At 48.7% G+C, this 17524-nt stretch overlaps 6 protein-coding genes across 6 annotated transcripts; 4 read left to right on the top strand and 2 right to left on the bottom strand.

Moving 5' to 3' along the window:
* Nucleotides 1-4273: 4273 nt before the first annotated feature.
* EsH8_V_000341 (uncharacterized protein) lies at nt 4274-7381 on the top strand (the record flags this gene model as incomplete). Its single annotated transcript, XM_083272857.1, has 6 exons — nt 4274-5357; nt 5408-5586; nt 5644-6173; nt 6229-6344; nt 6407-6594; nt 6707-7381. 6 exons carry the CDS (start codon nt 4274-4276, stop codon nt 7379-7381), a joined length of 2772 nt encoding a protein of 923 aa, XP_083125572.1.
* A 2414-nt stretch (nt 7382-9795) lies between these two features.
* On the top strand, nt 9796-10127 carry EsH8_V_000340 (Con-6 family protein; the record flags this gene model as incomplete). Its single annotated transcript, XM_083272856.1, has 2 exons — nt 9796-9977; nt 10058-10127. 2 exons carry the CDS (start codon nt 9796-9798, stop codon nt 10125-10127), a joined length of 252 nt encoding a protein of 83 aa, XP_083125571.1.
* Nucleotides 10128-10474: 347 nt separating this feature from the next.
* Nucleotides 10475-12420, bottom strand: EsH8_V_000339 (ABC1 family-domain-containing protein; the record flags this gene model as incomplete). The annotated part of the gene is made up of 3 exons (XM_083272855.1): nt 10475-11797; nt 11852-12002; nt 12068-12420. 3 exons carry the CDS (start codon nt 12418-12420, stop codon nt 10475-10477), a joined length of 1827 nt encoding a protein of 608 aa, XP_083125570.1.
* Nucleotides 12421-13044: 624 nt separating this feature from the next.
* EsH8_V_000338 (uncharacterized protein) lies at nt 13045-13840 on the top strand (the record flags this gene model as incomplete). The annotated part of the gene is made up of 2 exons (XM_083272854.1): nt 13045-13407; nt 13463-13840. The coding sequence occupies 2 exons, from the start codon at nt 13045-13047 to the stop codon at nt 13838-13840; spliced, it is 741 nt and encodes a 246-aa protein (XP_083125569.1).
* A 217-nt stretch (nt 13841-14057) lies between these two features.
* Nucleotides 14058-16079, bottom strand: EsH8_V_000337 (Pex19 protein family-domain-containing protein; the record flags this gene model as incomplete). Its single annotated transcript, XM_083272853.1, has 5 exons — nt 14058-14153; nt 14204-14770; nt 14830-15038; nt 15095-15296; nt 16077-16079. The coding sequence occupies 5 exons, from the start codon at nt 16077-16079 to the stop codon at nt 14058-14060; spliced, it is 1077 nt and encodes a 358-aa protein (XP_083125568.1).
* An 82-nt stretch (nt 16080-16161) lies between these two features.
* On the top strand, nt 16162-16820 carry EsH8_V_000336 (E2 SUMO-conjugating protein UBC9; the record flags this gene model as incomplete). The annotated part of the gene is made up of 4 exons (XM_083272852.1): nt 16162-16196; nt 16250-16413; nt 16487-16510; nt 16567-16820. The coding sequence occupies 4 exons, from the start codon at nt 16162-16164 to the stop codon at nt 16818-16820; spliced, it is 477 nt and encodes a 158-aa protein (XP_083125567.1).
* Between the last annotated feature and the right edge of the window lie 704 nt (nt 16821-17524).

Raw genomic sequence — 17524 nt, 5'->3', positions numbered from 1 at the left:
ATTCATCTCCAGCGGCGTTTCGTAGTGATGCAGCCAAGCTTGCGTATGTTGTGCACCCAGATACCTCGATCCAAGCTATGTTCTACGCTAATTTCAAAAGTTTGGGCTTTTTTATCATAGGTATCGGTCGGTTCGTTCTCAGCTACGGCTACAGCACTCTATTCACACTCGCTGCCTACCGAATCACTCGGAATATTCGCTATATGTATCTCAAAGCAGGCCTCAGCCAAGAAATTGCCTACTTCGACGCTGGAATCGGCGGGTCAATTGCTATGCAGGCCACTTCGAATGGAAAGCTCATCCAAGCTGGTATTTCAGAAAAGCTGGGCCTTGTTGTTCAAGGCCTGGCTTGCTTTTTAGCTGCCTTCATCCTGGCATTTGTCACGCAATGGAAGCTGACATTGATCTGCTGCTGCATTGCCCCGGCAACACTTCTGGTTATGGGCATCAGTTCCACCATGGAAGCCTCAATTGAAGGGAAAATCCTTAAGGTCCACGCGGATGGTGGCTCATTCGCCGAGAGTATCCTATCAAGTGCCCGCAATGTTCAAGCCTTTGATCTTCGAACGAGACTGGTACGGGATTTCGACAAGTATCTTCAAGAGGCACACCGTCTTGGGAACAAGAAGAATCTCATTCTTGGATGCATGTTTTCCGCCGAGTATTTTATTATGGGAGTTGATATACGGGCGTCGCAAATTGATACACAGGCGTCGCTCTTACACGGGCGTCGCCATCTAGCGTTTTGATTGGCTAAAAAAAATATTATTAGTGCAATCAAATTCTACTAGATGTCAACAAAGTACCCAACCCTTTTTCCCTATAGAAAGCTCTACTATACACAACCTACAATATACGCCTATAATGGCTTCTACAGCTGAAATTAAAGATATCCTGCAGCGCCAAGCTAGCAGTAACACTTCTATAAATAAATCTCCTCGTCTAAAACGATAATACTCAATAAATTACAATATACCGCCATCATCTAGCCTACTACCGTCATCTCCCTCTTTAGAAAGCAGCCGTCCTAGTGTTAGCTAATTCTATAGAGTTAGTGATCCTTAGGGCTAGCGCAACCTTATTACTAAGCTCCTATTAAGGTTAATACAAGACACACGCCCTCTTATATACCACCCGCTATACTACCCTAGTATAAAACCTAGACTCTATCTCTAACGCCACTTTCTAGACCTAAAGGGTAAAACCCCTATCCAGCCTACTACTCTCCCACAACTCTCACTAGAGCGCAGCCACTCTCCTCCTAACGAAGAAACTTAACAACCTTCCCAGCCTACTATAGAACAGTTTAATAGTGTTCTTAAGCTTGTTATACAGGTTGTTAGGACTAATTAAAACCTAACGGCTGCGCTTCTTTAATAACAAGAGCATACCCGTCTATAGCAAGATAAATAGGGTCTTTAAATAAACCCACCACCCTATTCACCCCCTTAATAAAACTCTCCTTAAAGTCTAGCATCTTTTCAAACTACAGCCTCCTACTAAACCTAAAGTAATAAATCATCCTCTCCTCCCTTAAGCGAAATCCTAAACCTACTAATCCTAGGTAACCTAAAGCCAACTTATAAAGCGCTATTTAATTAAGTTAATACTTTTATAAAAGTTAATAGATTTAGTATTATAAAGCGGAATAAATATAAAGCTTAAGGTCGGCTTATACGATATACTTTTTAATACAATCAGTTTAATAACTCTAGACCTACTAAGGGTGCTAGTATTTAACAGTATAAGTCTTAAAAGTATAGCTGTAAATAGCAGGTTATTATAGAAGCTAAAGAGGAGGGTAAGTAGCTATTACGTTATTATTTAGACATCTAGTATAGTTAGTATAATTATAGCCTTAGCCTTAAAGCATCTATATACCCTTCCTATTATAGGCTTACTTAGCTAGTTTAAGATGCTGTTAAAACTATAAGCCAGCGGGTTAGGATTTAGGCCTGTAATATACATGCCGTTATCTAAAAGTATTTTTCTAAATTAATATTTACTTAGCAAGACATCTATAACGCTAGAACTTAAATTAACTATAAGAAGCTAGGCGGGTATTCACTAACTATAGCGTTAATTAAGTTATTTAATAAACGTAAGATCCTATATGTTGTTAAATAGGTAGAGGATAAGCCTAATCGCCTTATTAGCCTTATATAGACCTTTCCTTACTGCCTTTAAATATAGAAGCAGTTTCCTAAAGTAATTAGCTTTAACAACATATATAACACTAATTACTTTAAACTCCTACTATTCCAAGCTACTAGGTAGACTTACCTTAGGTCTATCTTTAATACAGTATTTAGTCTTATTAACAATAAAAGACTAGAAGGGTTCTAGTTTCTCTTAATAAGCATCTGCTAACTAATTAAATAATACTCTATTTACCAACCTACTGTTATTATTACAGACTACAACAAGCAGATAAAAGCTATACTAGATAAATAGTTTCCTAAAGTCTAGTAACAGCTTTATATTTATTATATTAACTCTAATATTATACTTAAAGTGAAATAGAAATAGATTAAGGACTATAGCTGTAATAGTAATACTAGTAAGTCTAATAAGGAGGATGTTAACTAAGCAATACAACTAACAGCCGAACTTAGCGATAAAGACTAGGCGTATATTAATACTCTAGTAGATAAGGCGATTCCCTATACCTATTATAGGGTTTTAACTATATAGAAGATTATTATGTTTACTAAGATTAAGCATGCTTTTAAGAAGGCCTAAACTAAGCTCTATAAAGAGTTTAACAACTAACAATTAGTTCTTTAGTACCTCTATACAACATATATACCTTTAAGAGCATAATAGGTATACTATTTTATTTAGAAGTACTAGAACTTTAGTGTTTATATTACTTCTAGTATAGAGTTAAGTAACAACAACATTAAGGGTTACCTTCTTAATAGTCTTAGTTACCTATATCAACTTATCAACGTTATATAGGATATAATTAGTAATTAGGAGCTACGCTTTAGACAGGCCTATATAAAGGACGAGATACTTACAGGCTGAAAGTATATAGGCAGCAGCTTAGAATACCTTAACAAACTCTAGATAATACTTTCATCAACTTATCTAGCGTTAATTAGGAAGTAATACCGGCTAGTATAAAAGGCGATGCCTTCTAGCAAGAGGCTATTCCCAGCCCCCCTTAGGGAGTATAGTAATAACTATTCTGTTTCAGTTAAGCTTAGTATCCCATACTGTTACAAGATCTACTTAAAGATAGCTGATTCAGCTACTTTCAGCAAGTAGGAAGTTTACTCTTAGTGGCGCCTTTAGGAGTCGTCTACCTCTAATCTATACCGTCGGATCCTTAACCTAAAGATTATGACTTCTCTCCATAGCAGGCTAAAAAATATAGCACAACCTGTTCTATTACAGCTAGCTATACCTTAGAAAAGCCGGCCAGCTAGTTAAACTAGTAGAGTCCGTACTAGCCAAGCCTCAGCTGGTTGTAAGCAAGGCCGCCCTGTAGGAAGCCGGAATAAGTTAATAGTAGTAAGGCTGACGCAGGAGACAACTCAGCCAAGTTAAAGCCAGATTTCAACTTCATCCTAGCAATAAACAAGGAGCTAATCTAGTGCTCTTAGTAGAGGGAAGACTACAGGTGATAATACAAGTAGGCAGCTGTTACAGCCTAGTGTTTAGAGGCGACGGTGTGAATAGGAAATGCTCCTTAGTGATAAGGACGAGCATAGGCCTGTACAGCGACGTCGCTTAAGAAAGTAGTAATCTATAGTATAAGAGATGCAGCATAGTTAGCCTATTTAAGATTTATAAAACTAGGTATAAGGAGGCTGCAATTTACGCTTTTATAAATCTTAAAAGAGAATTGCTTAGAAGTGGTTGAATAATAAAACAGATAAGGAAATGTTACTGCAGATGCCCTTACCGCCTTAGTGGGGATGTACCTGATTTTTTAGCCAATCAAAACACTAGATGGCGACGCCCGTGTAAGAGCGACGCCCGTGTATCAATTTGCGACGCCCGTATATCAACTCCCTTTATTATATTCGCGGGTATGGCCCTGTGTTTCTGGCAGGCAATTCGAATGATTGCCACTGGGGAGGTGGAAAAGCCTGGTGATGTTTTCATGTTAGTTGAAACTTTGTCCCTAATCCTCTGCTTGTCACTAACGGAATCCAGAGTCTTGATGTCAGTCATTGTGGCTTCTTCAAGTCTAACAGCTATAGCTCCCTATCTGATTGACTTCAGCCGAGCCGCTTCCGCGGCCGTAGAGCTATTTAGACTGATGGACCGTGTCTCAAACATCGACCCCTTCGATGAATCGGGTGACCAACCTTCAGAAGTTGAGGGCACAATCGATTGCGAGAATATCAAGTTCAGCTATCCCATGCGTCCCGGAGTTACTGTACTAGAGAACTTCTGCCTGCGTATTCCTGCGGGCAAAGTAACGGCCTTGGTTGGAGCCAGTGGATCCGGGAAGAGCACCATCATTGGGCTAATTGAGCGATGGTATAACCCGATGTCTGGCTCCGTCAAGTTGGACGGGCGGCCCATCGACACACTCAATGTCCAGTGGTTGAGAAAGCACGTGCGTCTTGTTCAACAAGAGCCTGTTTTGTTCTCGGGTACAGTCTACGATAACATTGTCAACGGTCTTGTCGGCACTTCATGGGAGAACGACTCGCATCAGGACAAGATGGCCAGGGTCCAAGAAGCCGCCAAAATCGCATTCGCTCATGAATTTATCTCCTTGCTTCCGGACGGCTATGACACAGTTATTGGAGAACGTGGCGGTCTACTCTCTGGCGGTCAAAAGCAGAGAGTAGCTATTGCTCGGAGTGTGATATCGCAGCCGCGTATCCTCCTTCTCGACGAAGCCACCAGCGCTTTGGATCCTCATGCTGAGGAGGTTGTACAGCAAGCTCTCGACAATGTTTCAAAGGGCCGTACGACTGTGACCATTGCTCATAAGCTGGCGACAATCCGCAATGCTGACAACATCGTTGTCATGGACAAGGGCCGCATAGTAGAACAGGGCACACACCATTCCCTTCTAGAAGCCGATGGCGTATATGCTCGCTTGGTACAGGCCCAAGATCTGTCTGTGAGCTCGCAGCCGAAACTGGAATCTGACGACTCTTCGGAGACTGATCAGGATGAAGTCGACAAAGCTGAGCTGCCTGGGCCTACTCGCGCTTTAACGCGGTATTCTACGACTACAAGAGGGCGCCTCGAGTCTGACCTAGACCGGGACAACTACGACAAATGGAAACAATTGGGCCTCTTTTCAACAATCCGGAGGATCGTGAAAACAACCCCCGAACTACGACCCGTGTATATGTTATTGGCTATGGCTTGTTTGGGTGCAGGTAAGTGCACTCGTATTACCCTCAGGTATGCATCGTCACTGACATACTAGCAGCTGCTGCGTACCCTGGTCAGGCGATCCTCATGTCGAGGTTTATCGAGGTCTTCAAGCTTACTGGTAATGCGATGCAGAAGAAAGGAAACTTTTTTGCATTAATGTTCTTCGTCCTGGCTTGTGGCTGTCTCGTCATTTATTTCATTGTCGGTTGGGCGTCAAACGTTATTGCCCAAGTAAGTATCTCTACTACTGTAATTGCTTCAATTTCTGCATTGCTAACACTAAGCCAGGCTCTCAACCACAAGTACCGAAAGCAAATAATGAACGATATGCTTCGTCAAGATTTGCGGTTTTTCGATCGCCCTGAGAACACCACGGGCGCTCTATCAAGCCGGGTGGACTCCTATCCTCAAGCGGTTTTCGAGCTGATGGGTTTCAACGTCGCTCTGATATTTGTCTCTGTTGTGGGAGTGTTATCGTGCTGTGTGGTGGCGCTGGCATACGGATGGAGATTGGGTGTTGTCATCATCTTCGCTGGACTTCCACCCTTGTTGGCCTCTGGGTACGCTCGTATCAGAATGGAATCAGCCATGGAGGCCAAGATTTCAAAACGATTCTCGGCAAGCGCTTCTGTCGCATCTGAAGCTATCAGTGCTATCCGAACAGTTTCTTCATTGGCGATCGAGAACTCAGTTCTTGAGAGCTACAATAATGAGCTGGAGCATGCAATCTCTGACTCGAGGCGGCCGATCATGTTGATTATGCTGCCCTTTGCATTCACACAGAGTGTTGAATACGCATTCCAGGCATTAGGATTCTGGTCAGTTCAGATCCATTATAACTCTCGTTAAACATACACACTAACATGACTGTAGGTATGGATGCCGACTCGTATCCTTCGGGGACTTGACCATGGTCAACTTCTTCGTCGCATTCTTGGCAGTGTTTTTCTCGGGTCAACAAGCTTCCATTCTTTTTGGTTTTGCAGGCAGTACGTCCAGTCTAAACCTCCGCTTCCCATCCCTGGACTAAGCTGATACTAACCACGGTCAGGCATGACAAAAGCTTGTGGTGCGGCGAACTACTTATTCTGGCTTGAGCAACTTCAGCCCACTATCCGAGAAACGGACGATAACAGTAACAACGGCCCCCGTGGGTTTCAATCCCTCGATATCAACAAGGTTCAATTCTCATACCCCATGAGACCGGATGCGCGTGTCCTACGTGGCGTTAACCTTCAGGTATGTAAATCTATGCTCTCATTATCATGGGGAGCTGTCTGGCGTTGGATGTACCTCCTGATGATCTTCTCATTACCTGTATCGAACCTCGCACCTAATACGTCTGGTTTAGATCAAGAAAGGACAGTTCGTTGCCTTTGTTGGAGCATCCGGGTGTGGAAAGAGTACCATGATCGCCATGCTGGAACGGTTCTACGATCCTGTCAGCGGCCACCTCGTTCTAGATGGCACGAACCTGGATGCCATGAATCCTTGGTCGTTCCGCAGAGAGGTCGCCCTCGTCCAACAAGAACCAAAACTCTATCCTGGCACAATTCGCGACAATATCTCAATGGGCGTTCCAACAGAGGACACCAACGCTGTTCCCGAGTCGGACATTATTAAGGCTTGTCGTTCAGCCAACGCCTGGGATTTTATCTCATCCCTACCTGAGGGCCTCAACACTCCCTGTGGATCCAACGGCCTCCAGCTCTCGGGCGGCCAACGCCAGCGCATTGCCATCGCGAGGGCTCTCATCCGAAACCCTCGCATGCTCCTTCTGGACGAGGCGACGAGCGCTCTGGACACACAGTCAGAGAGGGTAGTCCAAGATGCTCTCAATGAAGCTGCTAAAACGGGAAGCAGAATCACCATCGCCGTGGCCCATCGACTTTCGACTGTTCGCCACGCAGACATGATCTGTGTCTTTTACAACGGAAGGATCTTGGAGGCAGGGACCCACGAGAACCTGCTTGCCAAGAGCGAAATGTACCGGAAGATGTGTGAAGCACAGAACCTCAATGGCTGACGGAACTACACACTTTCATTGGAAATCATCCTTTTATTTTGCTTTGTTTCCCTGCTCTTGTATCCATATAATTTACACATTACTTATAACTCAAGACTACGTAGGAAGTCCTCTTCTGTACATGGTAAGACCTTCGTACGTCTGTTATTACCAAGTTAGATTCCGTCCACGCCAATGAACCTAGGCAGTGCCCTGATTACCGATCTCTTATCCAATCGAGTGCAAATGTGTTACAGTACAAGAGGTCGCGAGAGAGAGTTTGCCATTAAGCCTAGTTAATTCGCAGAGTAGTAAGAGATGAATTTAAAATTAGATTTCCGTCTGACCTAGTTGGCTGGAAACGCTAGTAGGTGGTTGTGTCCCGCGTTGGGGGCCAATTGGTTCTGGTGGTCAGACGGCCGGCCTGGCCAGCCAATGTCGAAAAGCGTAGGGATGAAAAGCAAACGATTGTTAGGCATGCAGCGAACTTCCCGATGCCTTGGATATGTATGGAATCCGCGCCTCCCCTTTTGCGTCCTTCTTTCATCTTCCCTCAGCGATTGCTACGCAAGACAATCTTCTACCTTCTCCAATTCCACCGGACAAAACGCTCCTGGCGCGAGAAGTCTGTGCTTTGAACCGCATATTACAAGTCTAGTCGTTGACATCATGACCTCTCAGGGCAATGAATCATCGCCCCTCTTCTATTGCGCCGGCAGGTCAGCGACAAGCAGGCGTGCCAGACAACACATAGTAGCGCCGCCACTCTTTGATTTCATTGTCTAAAACGCCCCACCACAAATGCAGCGTACACAACACACATCGAAGTAAAAGTTCAGCCCCAAAATTCTGGCCCTGGAGGACTGGGAGGGTAAGTGTTGAGCAAAATTTCGCGGTTTTGGGCATAATGACACATTGTGTTCTATCCAGGTTTCCCATATTAAATGCCGATCTCAAATTGCCGGTTCACTGGTTGATATTCGGGTGCACTTTTGCACGATCAGTTGCCATTGCGTCAGCATATCATCCCTCGTTCCATATTAGACCCGGTCAAGCTTGACCATGCCGAGTTCTCCGGTTCAAATCAAAGCAACAATGACTGGGCACTGTAACGAGGACAGGATCTGGCATCGTGCTGATTGTCTCGCTCCCACTCGCCTTCGACCAGCTAGAAGTAATAGTCCTTGTAAGCTACGTCAGGTATTGAGCTTTGCTTTCTTATTCTGGCTGGAGGATGCTGATCCATCACCCGGATGACGACGACAAACTGAGCAAATATCCAAGCGGACATGCAAGAACAAGACTGCCGGGTAGCAAAGCGGCCCCTCTAGACACACAGATCTTCCTTGCAGACTCCGGAAACGTCGTAGCAAGCTCAAGCGTAGCATTGCACCAGATTGGCTAATGTGGACATCGTGCATCTGCCTACGCCCGGTGCCTCGCCATGCCACCCCCTCCCCCCCCTTCCCCATACCGCCTCATCGATCGGAAGGAGAGGGGGCGACGGCCGGGGTAGGAACCGTATTCCCCTAGCGCCGCCTCGTCCTAGATCGCATTTTCTACTGCCGGTACGTAATTAGAGCAGGTGTTGCATCCCAAGGATCGTGAAGCTAGCAGAGCGATACTCCTAACTAAGGCCATAGGTGACTTAAGCCACGTGGTTGCATGAGATCTAACTGTAACCATAGTGTCCGATCACTTCTCCCCTGCATATCCCCTTTTAGAGGTTATACTCTTTACGGCCAGTGTCGCTTGCTCGACTCCAAGCACGCAAGCACAGCTTGGGGCGCTGGCGGAATAAGAAAAATCAACACCCACGCATATCGGGGCACCGACGGCTCCTCACAGGGCCCCTCAACACGTCATGACTTTGCAGAGCCCATCCCGCATCGTGGCCGACGATCGAAAGAAAGGAGAGATGGTGCAGGAATAGGCCATCACAGGTTCAAACTCGCGCGGCGGCGTTGTACCACAGTGGCTTACGGGTTTCGGCCTGCTTCCGTCTCTCACGCGGGGGTTGGACTATCGTCTTTTTCTTCTTCTTCCACAAGTTCCCTGGCGTGGTTGTTTAGTTTGATGCGATTTGCGTGCGGGGGAAGGGAAAGAGGGGGAAACACCATGTACAGGAGAGGGAATCGATGATGCCATCAATTACGTCGAAGCTTGTCGACTTCCCAAGTGCTGTTGCAGTTGCAGTAGTGCATAGCTGCGGGTAGACGAAGCTGTTACGTTTTTCCTGGTGCTTACCGAATGTGAGCTTGTTCTATACTTCTCAACGACGTGCGAGGGAAGTATAAGAAGGGGATGATCCAGCAACTCTTCAATTCGCTTCCCTCCTCTCATCATCACCACAAACAATTGCAATCATAAATACTTCAACTTACCAGTTACCCCAGACCCCATTTCAAACTTATCCCCACAACCAAACCTCCAATATGCCTACCGATGCTCAGGTTGCCGGCGGTCACAAGGCCAACATCAACAACCCAAACACTTCCGAGGAGTCCAAGAAGAACTCGAAGCAGATCCTCGAGAACGAGTTCAACGGTGGCGATGTCGCCAAATCTGGTGATGATGAGGGAAAGAACCCTGGCAACGTTGCCGGTGGCCTCAAGGCGTGAGTCCCATCCTCTCTCCTTCAACTTAATGATCATGGCCTATGAATTTTTACCCTTGCTAATACTGTTCTCCGGTCAGTACCTTGAAAAATCCTAATGTTTCCGATGAGGCCAAGGAATCTGCGCAGGAGCGTCTTGATAACATGTAAAGGAACTCTTTGTCAGTAGTTGATGATACTCGTCATCGAGATGAGAAGTTATGAATTTGTTAGGACTTTGCCTCCTAAAACAAGTTTATGTGTATCTGCGATGTGAAATTCATCACGAATTATTAACTCCATCTAAACCGTCCGCTTCGCAAATTTTATATGTGCATTCGTGATACTTCAAAATTCAATATTGAATAAAATGGATAATAAACCAATTTATTATAAATTTCAATTAATCATCTCGCAACTTGTGAGATAGTCATACAGTAAAACATTGAATAATTTGTTATATATAAACAAGGGTCAAATTACAAGTCTATATGTCTATGTTCCAAATATCATATACATCACATGCCCGGTGCAGGAAACTCAACGCCCTTCAGCCCCAAAACCCTCTTCAGGCTCAAAAACAATTCGAAAGCTCCAAGTTTGACCTCGACTCTCAGGAATCCGATCCACGCCGAAACAAGCCGGATGGTGTTGGGCGGCCACAGCAGCGAGCCACGCTGCTTCAAGTTCTCCAACTGCTCTTCGAAGACGGTGCGTGTGCAATACCTCGCAAGGATCATGAAAGAGCGAATGGGGCCCTGGCGCGTGTGCAGGTTCTCGTCGAGGCTTCGGGTAAGGTCGTTCGTCTTGAGGATGAGGAGAATGATGCGTGGGACCTGGCCGAGCAGCTGGACAAGGTCGACGATCAAGCCCTCCTGTAGGGCGTCACCCATCTCCTTCTTCTCGTCAGCAGTGCGGGTTTGGAGGACGGAGCCCTCCTTGTTGAGGATGCTCCAGTCACGGCCTGTAATGGCGGAAGCGAAAAGAGGGAACTGCTCGTCGTTGATGTTGGCGACTTCCTTGGCATACTTGCGCATGCGCTTCATATCGCCATCAATGACGGCGAGCCACATCTTGGCGTAGGAGCGTCGTAGGTCGCGGGGAATATCTCGGTAGAGGCCGTGGTCATAGAGGATGATATCGAAGTTGTGTCCGCCACGGAGGCCGCGCCGGGACTCGTTCTTGCGGATAGCTAAGTTTCCGCCGTGGGGGTCACAGTGCAGGGGGGCGCCTTCGCCAAAAATCATTTCGTTAAAGATGCGTGCCAGAGAGGCAGAGACTTCGTCACGGTCGATGCCATTGGCGTCGAGGTATTCGAGATCGTCCAATCGGTGTCCAGACTCACGCTCCATGACCAAGATCCGCTCCTTTGCCCAGAGAACCTCTGGGACCACGAGCGGGTGCTCTGGCAGCCTGGCAAAGTGTTCCTTGGTGCGGTTGGCGTTGTGAGACTCTTCCCTGAAATCCAGCTCTTTCGGCAGAGACACGTCCATCTCAGCCGACAGCCATTCGAGGTCGTACTCCGGGAAGAATCGCTTGAGGGTCGAGAACGTGAATCTCGTCAGGGCCAGGTCTAGGGTAGACCACTGGCCGAGACTCGGGTGCTGCACCTTAACCGCCACGTTCATACCAGTATCCTTCACGGTTGCCGTGTGTACTTGGGCCAAAGACGCGGCACCAATGGGTTCGGCCGAGAACTCGGAGAAGTAGTCCCATAGTTCTTTCCCGGTGTCCTTTCGAAACATATCCTCGATCGACTCGAATGAGGACACGGGGCATTTGTCCTGAAGGGGGATAAAGGTGTTGGTCCATTCTTGGGGGAGCAGGTAATTCATCGCACTCTGTTCTTTCATTAATCTCGGAGTCTAGAGACGATAGGGCATGGAGGCTCTTACCAGATGCTGGCCCAACTTGATGAAGATGCCACCATTCTTCTCCAACACCTTCAGGGTTCGGTCGGCGCATCGCTGGTGGCAATCTTTCAGGATTCTAGACTGCAACTCGGGGTCCTCGATTTTTTCCTTCTGGTTGAGAGTTGTTCGGTAACTGCAATTGTGTCAGCAAAGATCGGACTAAGGCGTGCACTTCTCCGCAGAAGGGGGCTATCATACTCGTTGATGCATACTGCAAGCGCGGCGGCGACCCGGCCAGCGCGCTCCGCCGCATCGTAGCCGTGTTTGATGTCGTCGGTGAAGGCGAGTACACCCGCTGTCGCTGCGCCGCCACCCGAGGCGAGGAGCCAAACGCGGCCACCCTTCCGTCCACCGCCACTCTTCGGTGATGCTCTGCCGGCTGCAGCCTTGGTGCCGGTCGACGAGAATCCGCGGGTGCTGTTGCTGAGTCTCTGACGCGGTAGCCTGCTAGACTGCTGTGCCAATGGGCTGGCGCTGCAACTGGAGCAAGTCCATGGTCGTTGAGTGCTGAGCCGGCGCAATGGGAGCGAGAAGAGGGAGAATGCCTTCATCTGGACGCTGGCCAGCTGCCGCCAATGATCATACAAACGCGAGTATGGTCTGCGCCGACTCTCATTCTAGGTGTTGCGGTGTGTTTGAGTTGCTTTTGTGCATGCAAGGGCCTGTTCGATATGGTTTCCCAACAGGTCGCTACAGATAGTGGAGTCTCCAAGGGTCGAATTGCTTCGGGGTGGCAGTTAGTTGGATGTAATGTCGTCAGTTCCTCTCCCAGCGACCTTTTTTTTCTTTAATCTTTGCGCCTGCCGCATCGTTGGGGAACGCTCGGTGGCACCCCCCGCGGCACGTTTCATTCGTCAGAACAGGTCGATCCTTGCCTCGGGGTCCGTTCGGGAACCGCCGGGATGAAGGTCCAGCCCATTGACCGCAATTAAGCACAGCATGAACTAGGTAGCTCACTCCGAATCGGGAGACCCACCTTCTAAAGCGGATCTCACAGATAAACATAAGCCACACGTGATGTGGCGCTAAACGCCTAGTCTGACCGCGTCCAGGTCGCGTTCCATTAACCCGTGCCATTTTCCACTTAAGCAAGCAGCGATAGCTATAGCGGCACACTCCATCTTCAAGAACGTCGTCACTTGTGAAGCAATTCATTTGCTCTTAACACCAGCTCTATGCGACAAGAAAAGACACCAGAAGTAAATAAAAGCACCAAAATGTTCTCTGTCGCGGGGCCTGTTTCCATCTTTAGCGAACGGACTTCCTGGGATTTTAGGCCCGCGGTTCCGTCGCCTCTTTCGTCGTCGCCAATCCGCGCGCCATCGCCTCTCTCGCCTATCGATGACAATACCGTCCGGCACACAAAGTCTTCGCCTATCCCACAACCCAAATTCAAATATGCGTCGCGTCCCGCAAGACCGAATCCAGTAGTGCGGAAACGTGAAGAGGCGCAGGAGGGTAGGCGCAAGCTGTTTCTCCAAAACGTAAGGTCGCGTGCGGATGATCGAACGTACCAGCGGCGGGATATGGAAGGCACGGTATGTGGCAACCCTACTGCGTTATCTGGGTGAATGATTCTAATGTCTGCAATAGCTTCTGAAGTCTGACTGGGACCGTGACGTGCGGCAGCGATACTATGCCAAGCAGTTGGAAGGAGACGCAGTGTTCTCAGAAGCAGATATTGAGGATGCGGCGACACTTTTCCTGGAACACGCACATCAGATCCCTGAAGGGGTCGACGATATGATGGTCGATGCGATCGCACAGGAAGAGCAGGAAGAGCTTGACGCGTTACTGTTGTCCTATGATCAATCCTCTGAAGCGCAACAACCCGTGCAATCTTCGCAACGCGCGCAATCGGATTCTTTCAACCTGTTGGACGACGACGATTACGACGCATTATTCATGAATATGGTATCGCAAGAGTCTACTGAACCAGACATGTCTTCTCAACAGATGGACATGTCTTGAAAAGCTTGGCTTGGAATTGGTGAACGATGATGAGGTTGTTCTGTTTGCATTGTGGCGTTTGGTCAAGTCAGGGCATTGGGAATCTGGGTTGTTTTTGGTGTTGGGCCTTGAAAGGCGGAGATACACGGCATGGTCGGTTTCTATGCATGTGCAAACTCACAAAAACTTATTGTTTGTGTGGAAATATAGCTGACGGACATACGTCACGGATATCCAATTATTGCGGATTGCACCCCTCATCTGCGTTAAATGCTTCCTGTGCCGATGGCATATCGCCAACCAAATCAGACGGTGGCGACCCGGCGGCTTGCATCTGTCGCATGTTAGTGCTGCAAACAAAGGATGAACGCGCTTCTTGCTTACCTTTTGCATCCTGTCGACGATGTACTCTCTATCCTTTGTGTTGGAGTCTGCGTAGGTCTTCTCCTCGAACTTGGCTACTATCTCTTTCACCAGAGCTTGTTGTTCCTCATACCGCTTAAGATCTTCTGCAGGTGTCTTGTCGCGGTTCTTTTCAAGCCACTCGGGAAATTTGTCGTTCAGTTCCTTCATGGGTTCGAACAGAATCTCCTTGTTGGTGAGTTGGTCCATCATGCCCATAAGCATCTTGGAGAACTCTTCCTCGTTGCCACCGCCTTCAAGGTTGCCTTCTCCGAGCTGCTTCATCATCTCGGCGAGGAAGTCCTCGGTGGATGATTCTGCTGCGGCGGCTGTCGCTTGCTCTCCCGACGCTTGCATGCGCTCCATGGTCTTTCTGATAGTCTCCTGGAACGAGCCGTCGGCAATCGGGTCCGAAGCTGGCGCTTTGCTGGAGGACGGCGCTGGCTGCGGTGATGCCTTTGTTTGTGCTGCCCCTTGGGGGGAAGTATCAGCTTCTGCAGCAGCGCTGATCTGCTTGAAAACATTATCGAATTGTGCTTGCATTTCAGGCTATAACAACAGGTTAGCCAGTTGATTTATGGGAAACACGCAAGACGGTTATATTGTACGTTTTTTTCAAACTCCCCAATCAAGTCGGCCATGCCAGCCTGAAGTTGCTTGGCAAAGTCATCGGAAGAAAGCATATCTTCCAAGGTCTTATCGTCTGCCTCGTCCTCGGTGACCGTGGCCGGTCTTGCGGGACCAAACGTAGCGGGCGCAACTGGTTGTTCGGGTTTTTTGGAGTCCACCTTGACCGCCGCGAAGTCATCGAGCATGTCTAGTAGCGTCAGCACTTTTGGAGTCGTTCACAAAAGTCGTGGTCAAGTAGCGCACCATCCAAGTCGTCTAGATCATCCTCGTCGGGATCCGACACGTCCTCGAACACATCGGCCGGCTTCTTCTCCTCAACTGTGGGTGCCGCGGGCTTCGTCTCGCTGGTCTTGCCAGCGCCAGCTGCGCTGCCGTCCTTCTCCATCGTGGAAGCACAAGTCTGCTGCGCTATGAAGAGCTGTGTGCAATAAAATGATCTCAGGGTCTAGGCGTGTGGCGGTTTAGCACATGTAGCTCGAGCAACCTTCCAAAGCAACGGTAGATATGGTCGGCACAAAGAATCGTTCGGCGCGCAGTCAGAATGCGGCGACAATAGCCGGGGCCTCGGGACGCTGCAGGCAATGGTCAATCGCGCAAGGGCTGGGCCAGGATTGACAGTCGCACGGGGCTGGGATCGCCGCTTTGTAGTGCAGAAGGACGGACTGTCAGGTGAAAGCCGAGGAAACGGGCTGAAGCTCCTCCTTGCCTTGCATCTGGGCAGTTCCATTTGCCCCACGTCAGATTCCCAGCACCCCGCGCTGGTGCGCCAATGTGGTTTAGCGCGGGGTCCTTTCTCTTTTGTCCACTGAACGTTCCGCTACCTGCCCCTGCCCCTCCCGAGGCGCCCTGAGCTCCTGTGGAATACACACCAAATACATGCCTTCCAGTTTACCCTTTACCACCTATTACTGACAGACATCCGAGGTACGTACCTACCAACGAGGTACACCCGAAAATCTTCCACCGCCTTCCAACCCAGCCGGCGCATTCAGTGAGGCAAGTCCAAGGCGCCTTACCTCCGGTCAATCGTGAACGCCTTCCTCTAGCCGCGGACTTAACCCAAACACGCCGACCACTCTTGAAACGACTTTAGCTTTAGTCGTTCTGTCCTCTGTAGTGAACGGTAGATCGTTCCTTCCGAAAATACAGAATCGAAGACAGGACCGGATACCAAGTCTCACGAGACCGGAATCATCCCGATTCTGCACACCAGCCTTGCCCATACCATTGCGACTACACGCGAGCGAACTGCTACATATCAGACGTCGACGTACGGCCGAAATTCCACGCACCCAATACTTATTGCTACGATGTCCCTCTGCCAGAACAGACTCCAGGAGGAGCGGTACGTTTTCTGCCTGCGCAGTCTCGCCATAACCGGTGTCTGACTGGTCATAGGAAGCAATGGCGCAAAGACCATCCCTTCGGCTTTTTCGCTAAGCCTCAGCGCAATGCGTCGACGGGAACACTGGATCTGAAGGTCTGGGAGTGTGGCATTCCAGGAAAGGAGAAGACCATCTGGGAGGGCGGGCTGTTCAAGTTGACGATCACATTCCCTGAGGGTGGGTTACCCTGAGCTTCAGGAACATAAATCACTCCCGAAAACGTTTGCTGACTTCAGGCCTTGATTAACAGAATACCCCACGAAGCCGCCCAAGTGTGAGTTATCAAGCGGTATCTGAAGACGAATTACGGAACTGACAAACACTGCGTAGGCAAATTCGTCCCGCCCCTGTTCCATCCCAACGTCTACCCCTCCGGCACCGTTTGCCTGTCGATCTTGAACGAGGAGGAGGCTTGGAAGCCAGCGATCACGGTTAAACAGATCCTGCTGGGTATTCAAAACTTGCTGGATGATCCCAACCCCGAATCTCCAGCGCAAGCCGAGGCTTACAGCCTATTCAAGAAGGACAAGACGGAATATGAGAAGCGTATCAAGCGCGTCGTGAGAGAGAACCCGGCGCCCTAGACGCTATGGCAATAATCGGTGGATAGAGGTACGAGATCACAACGTCGTGCCCGTTGGCATGGCTTCGGAGTTACGGGAATACCATACGGTCTGCTTCTCTGCTTTCGGACTGGTCGATGATGCTGCGTTGGTAAAGGTTCTACGATGGATGAGGACACACGGACAGATACAGGAAGATTATGTCTAGACGTTTAATCTGCCACGAAAGGATTCTTGACGCAATATGTCTCGTTGTTGAATGGGGAGGTCGCGCAAGACTTCTTGGCCCAGGTCGATTGTGCTGTGACTCTTCTGGCGGTGGATCGCCTCCATCGGTCAGTCAGTGCGTGGTGGGTGTAACACTTCATTATTAACCGTCGACAACCGTTGATGTGGATATCCAGTCGGGACTAATGCCTCCCGGACTCTTGATTTGGAGAAGGGCGCCTCCACCATAGTTGCTTGGCATGGGACCTGGAACCCTGGCATTGGTGACGAGTAAGTCCGTCAGAGCGGAAACTCAACTCAATGGGAGCGGGCGCATTACCAAACAGCAGAGAGACACACACGCACACACACACACACACACGGCACGTTGCGTCCAGCATCCTCGTGTTCCGGCCTGCGAACATATTGCCGTCTGTTGAGCAAGAATGCAAGCCGCCGTTGTCGCTATGGTGGCTGCAGAATGGACATGCTTCCCTGTCTTCGTGGCACCATATGGT

Source organism: Colletotrichum jinshuiense, chromosome 5 (genome assembly GCF_051148585.1).
Source record: "Colletotrichum jinshuiense chromosome 5, complete sequence".
In the NCBI taxonomy this organism is placed as follows: Eukaryota; Fungi; Ascomycota; class Sordariomycetes; order Glomerellales; family Glomerellaceae; genus Colletotrichum; species Colletotrichum jinshuiense.
Note: the sequence above shows the minus strand (reverse complement) of the source record. Positions and strands in the feature narration are given on the sequence as shown.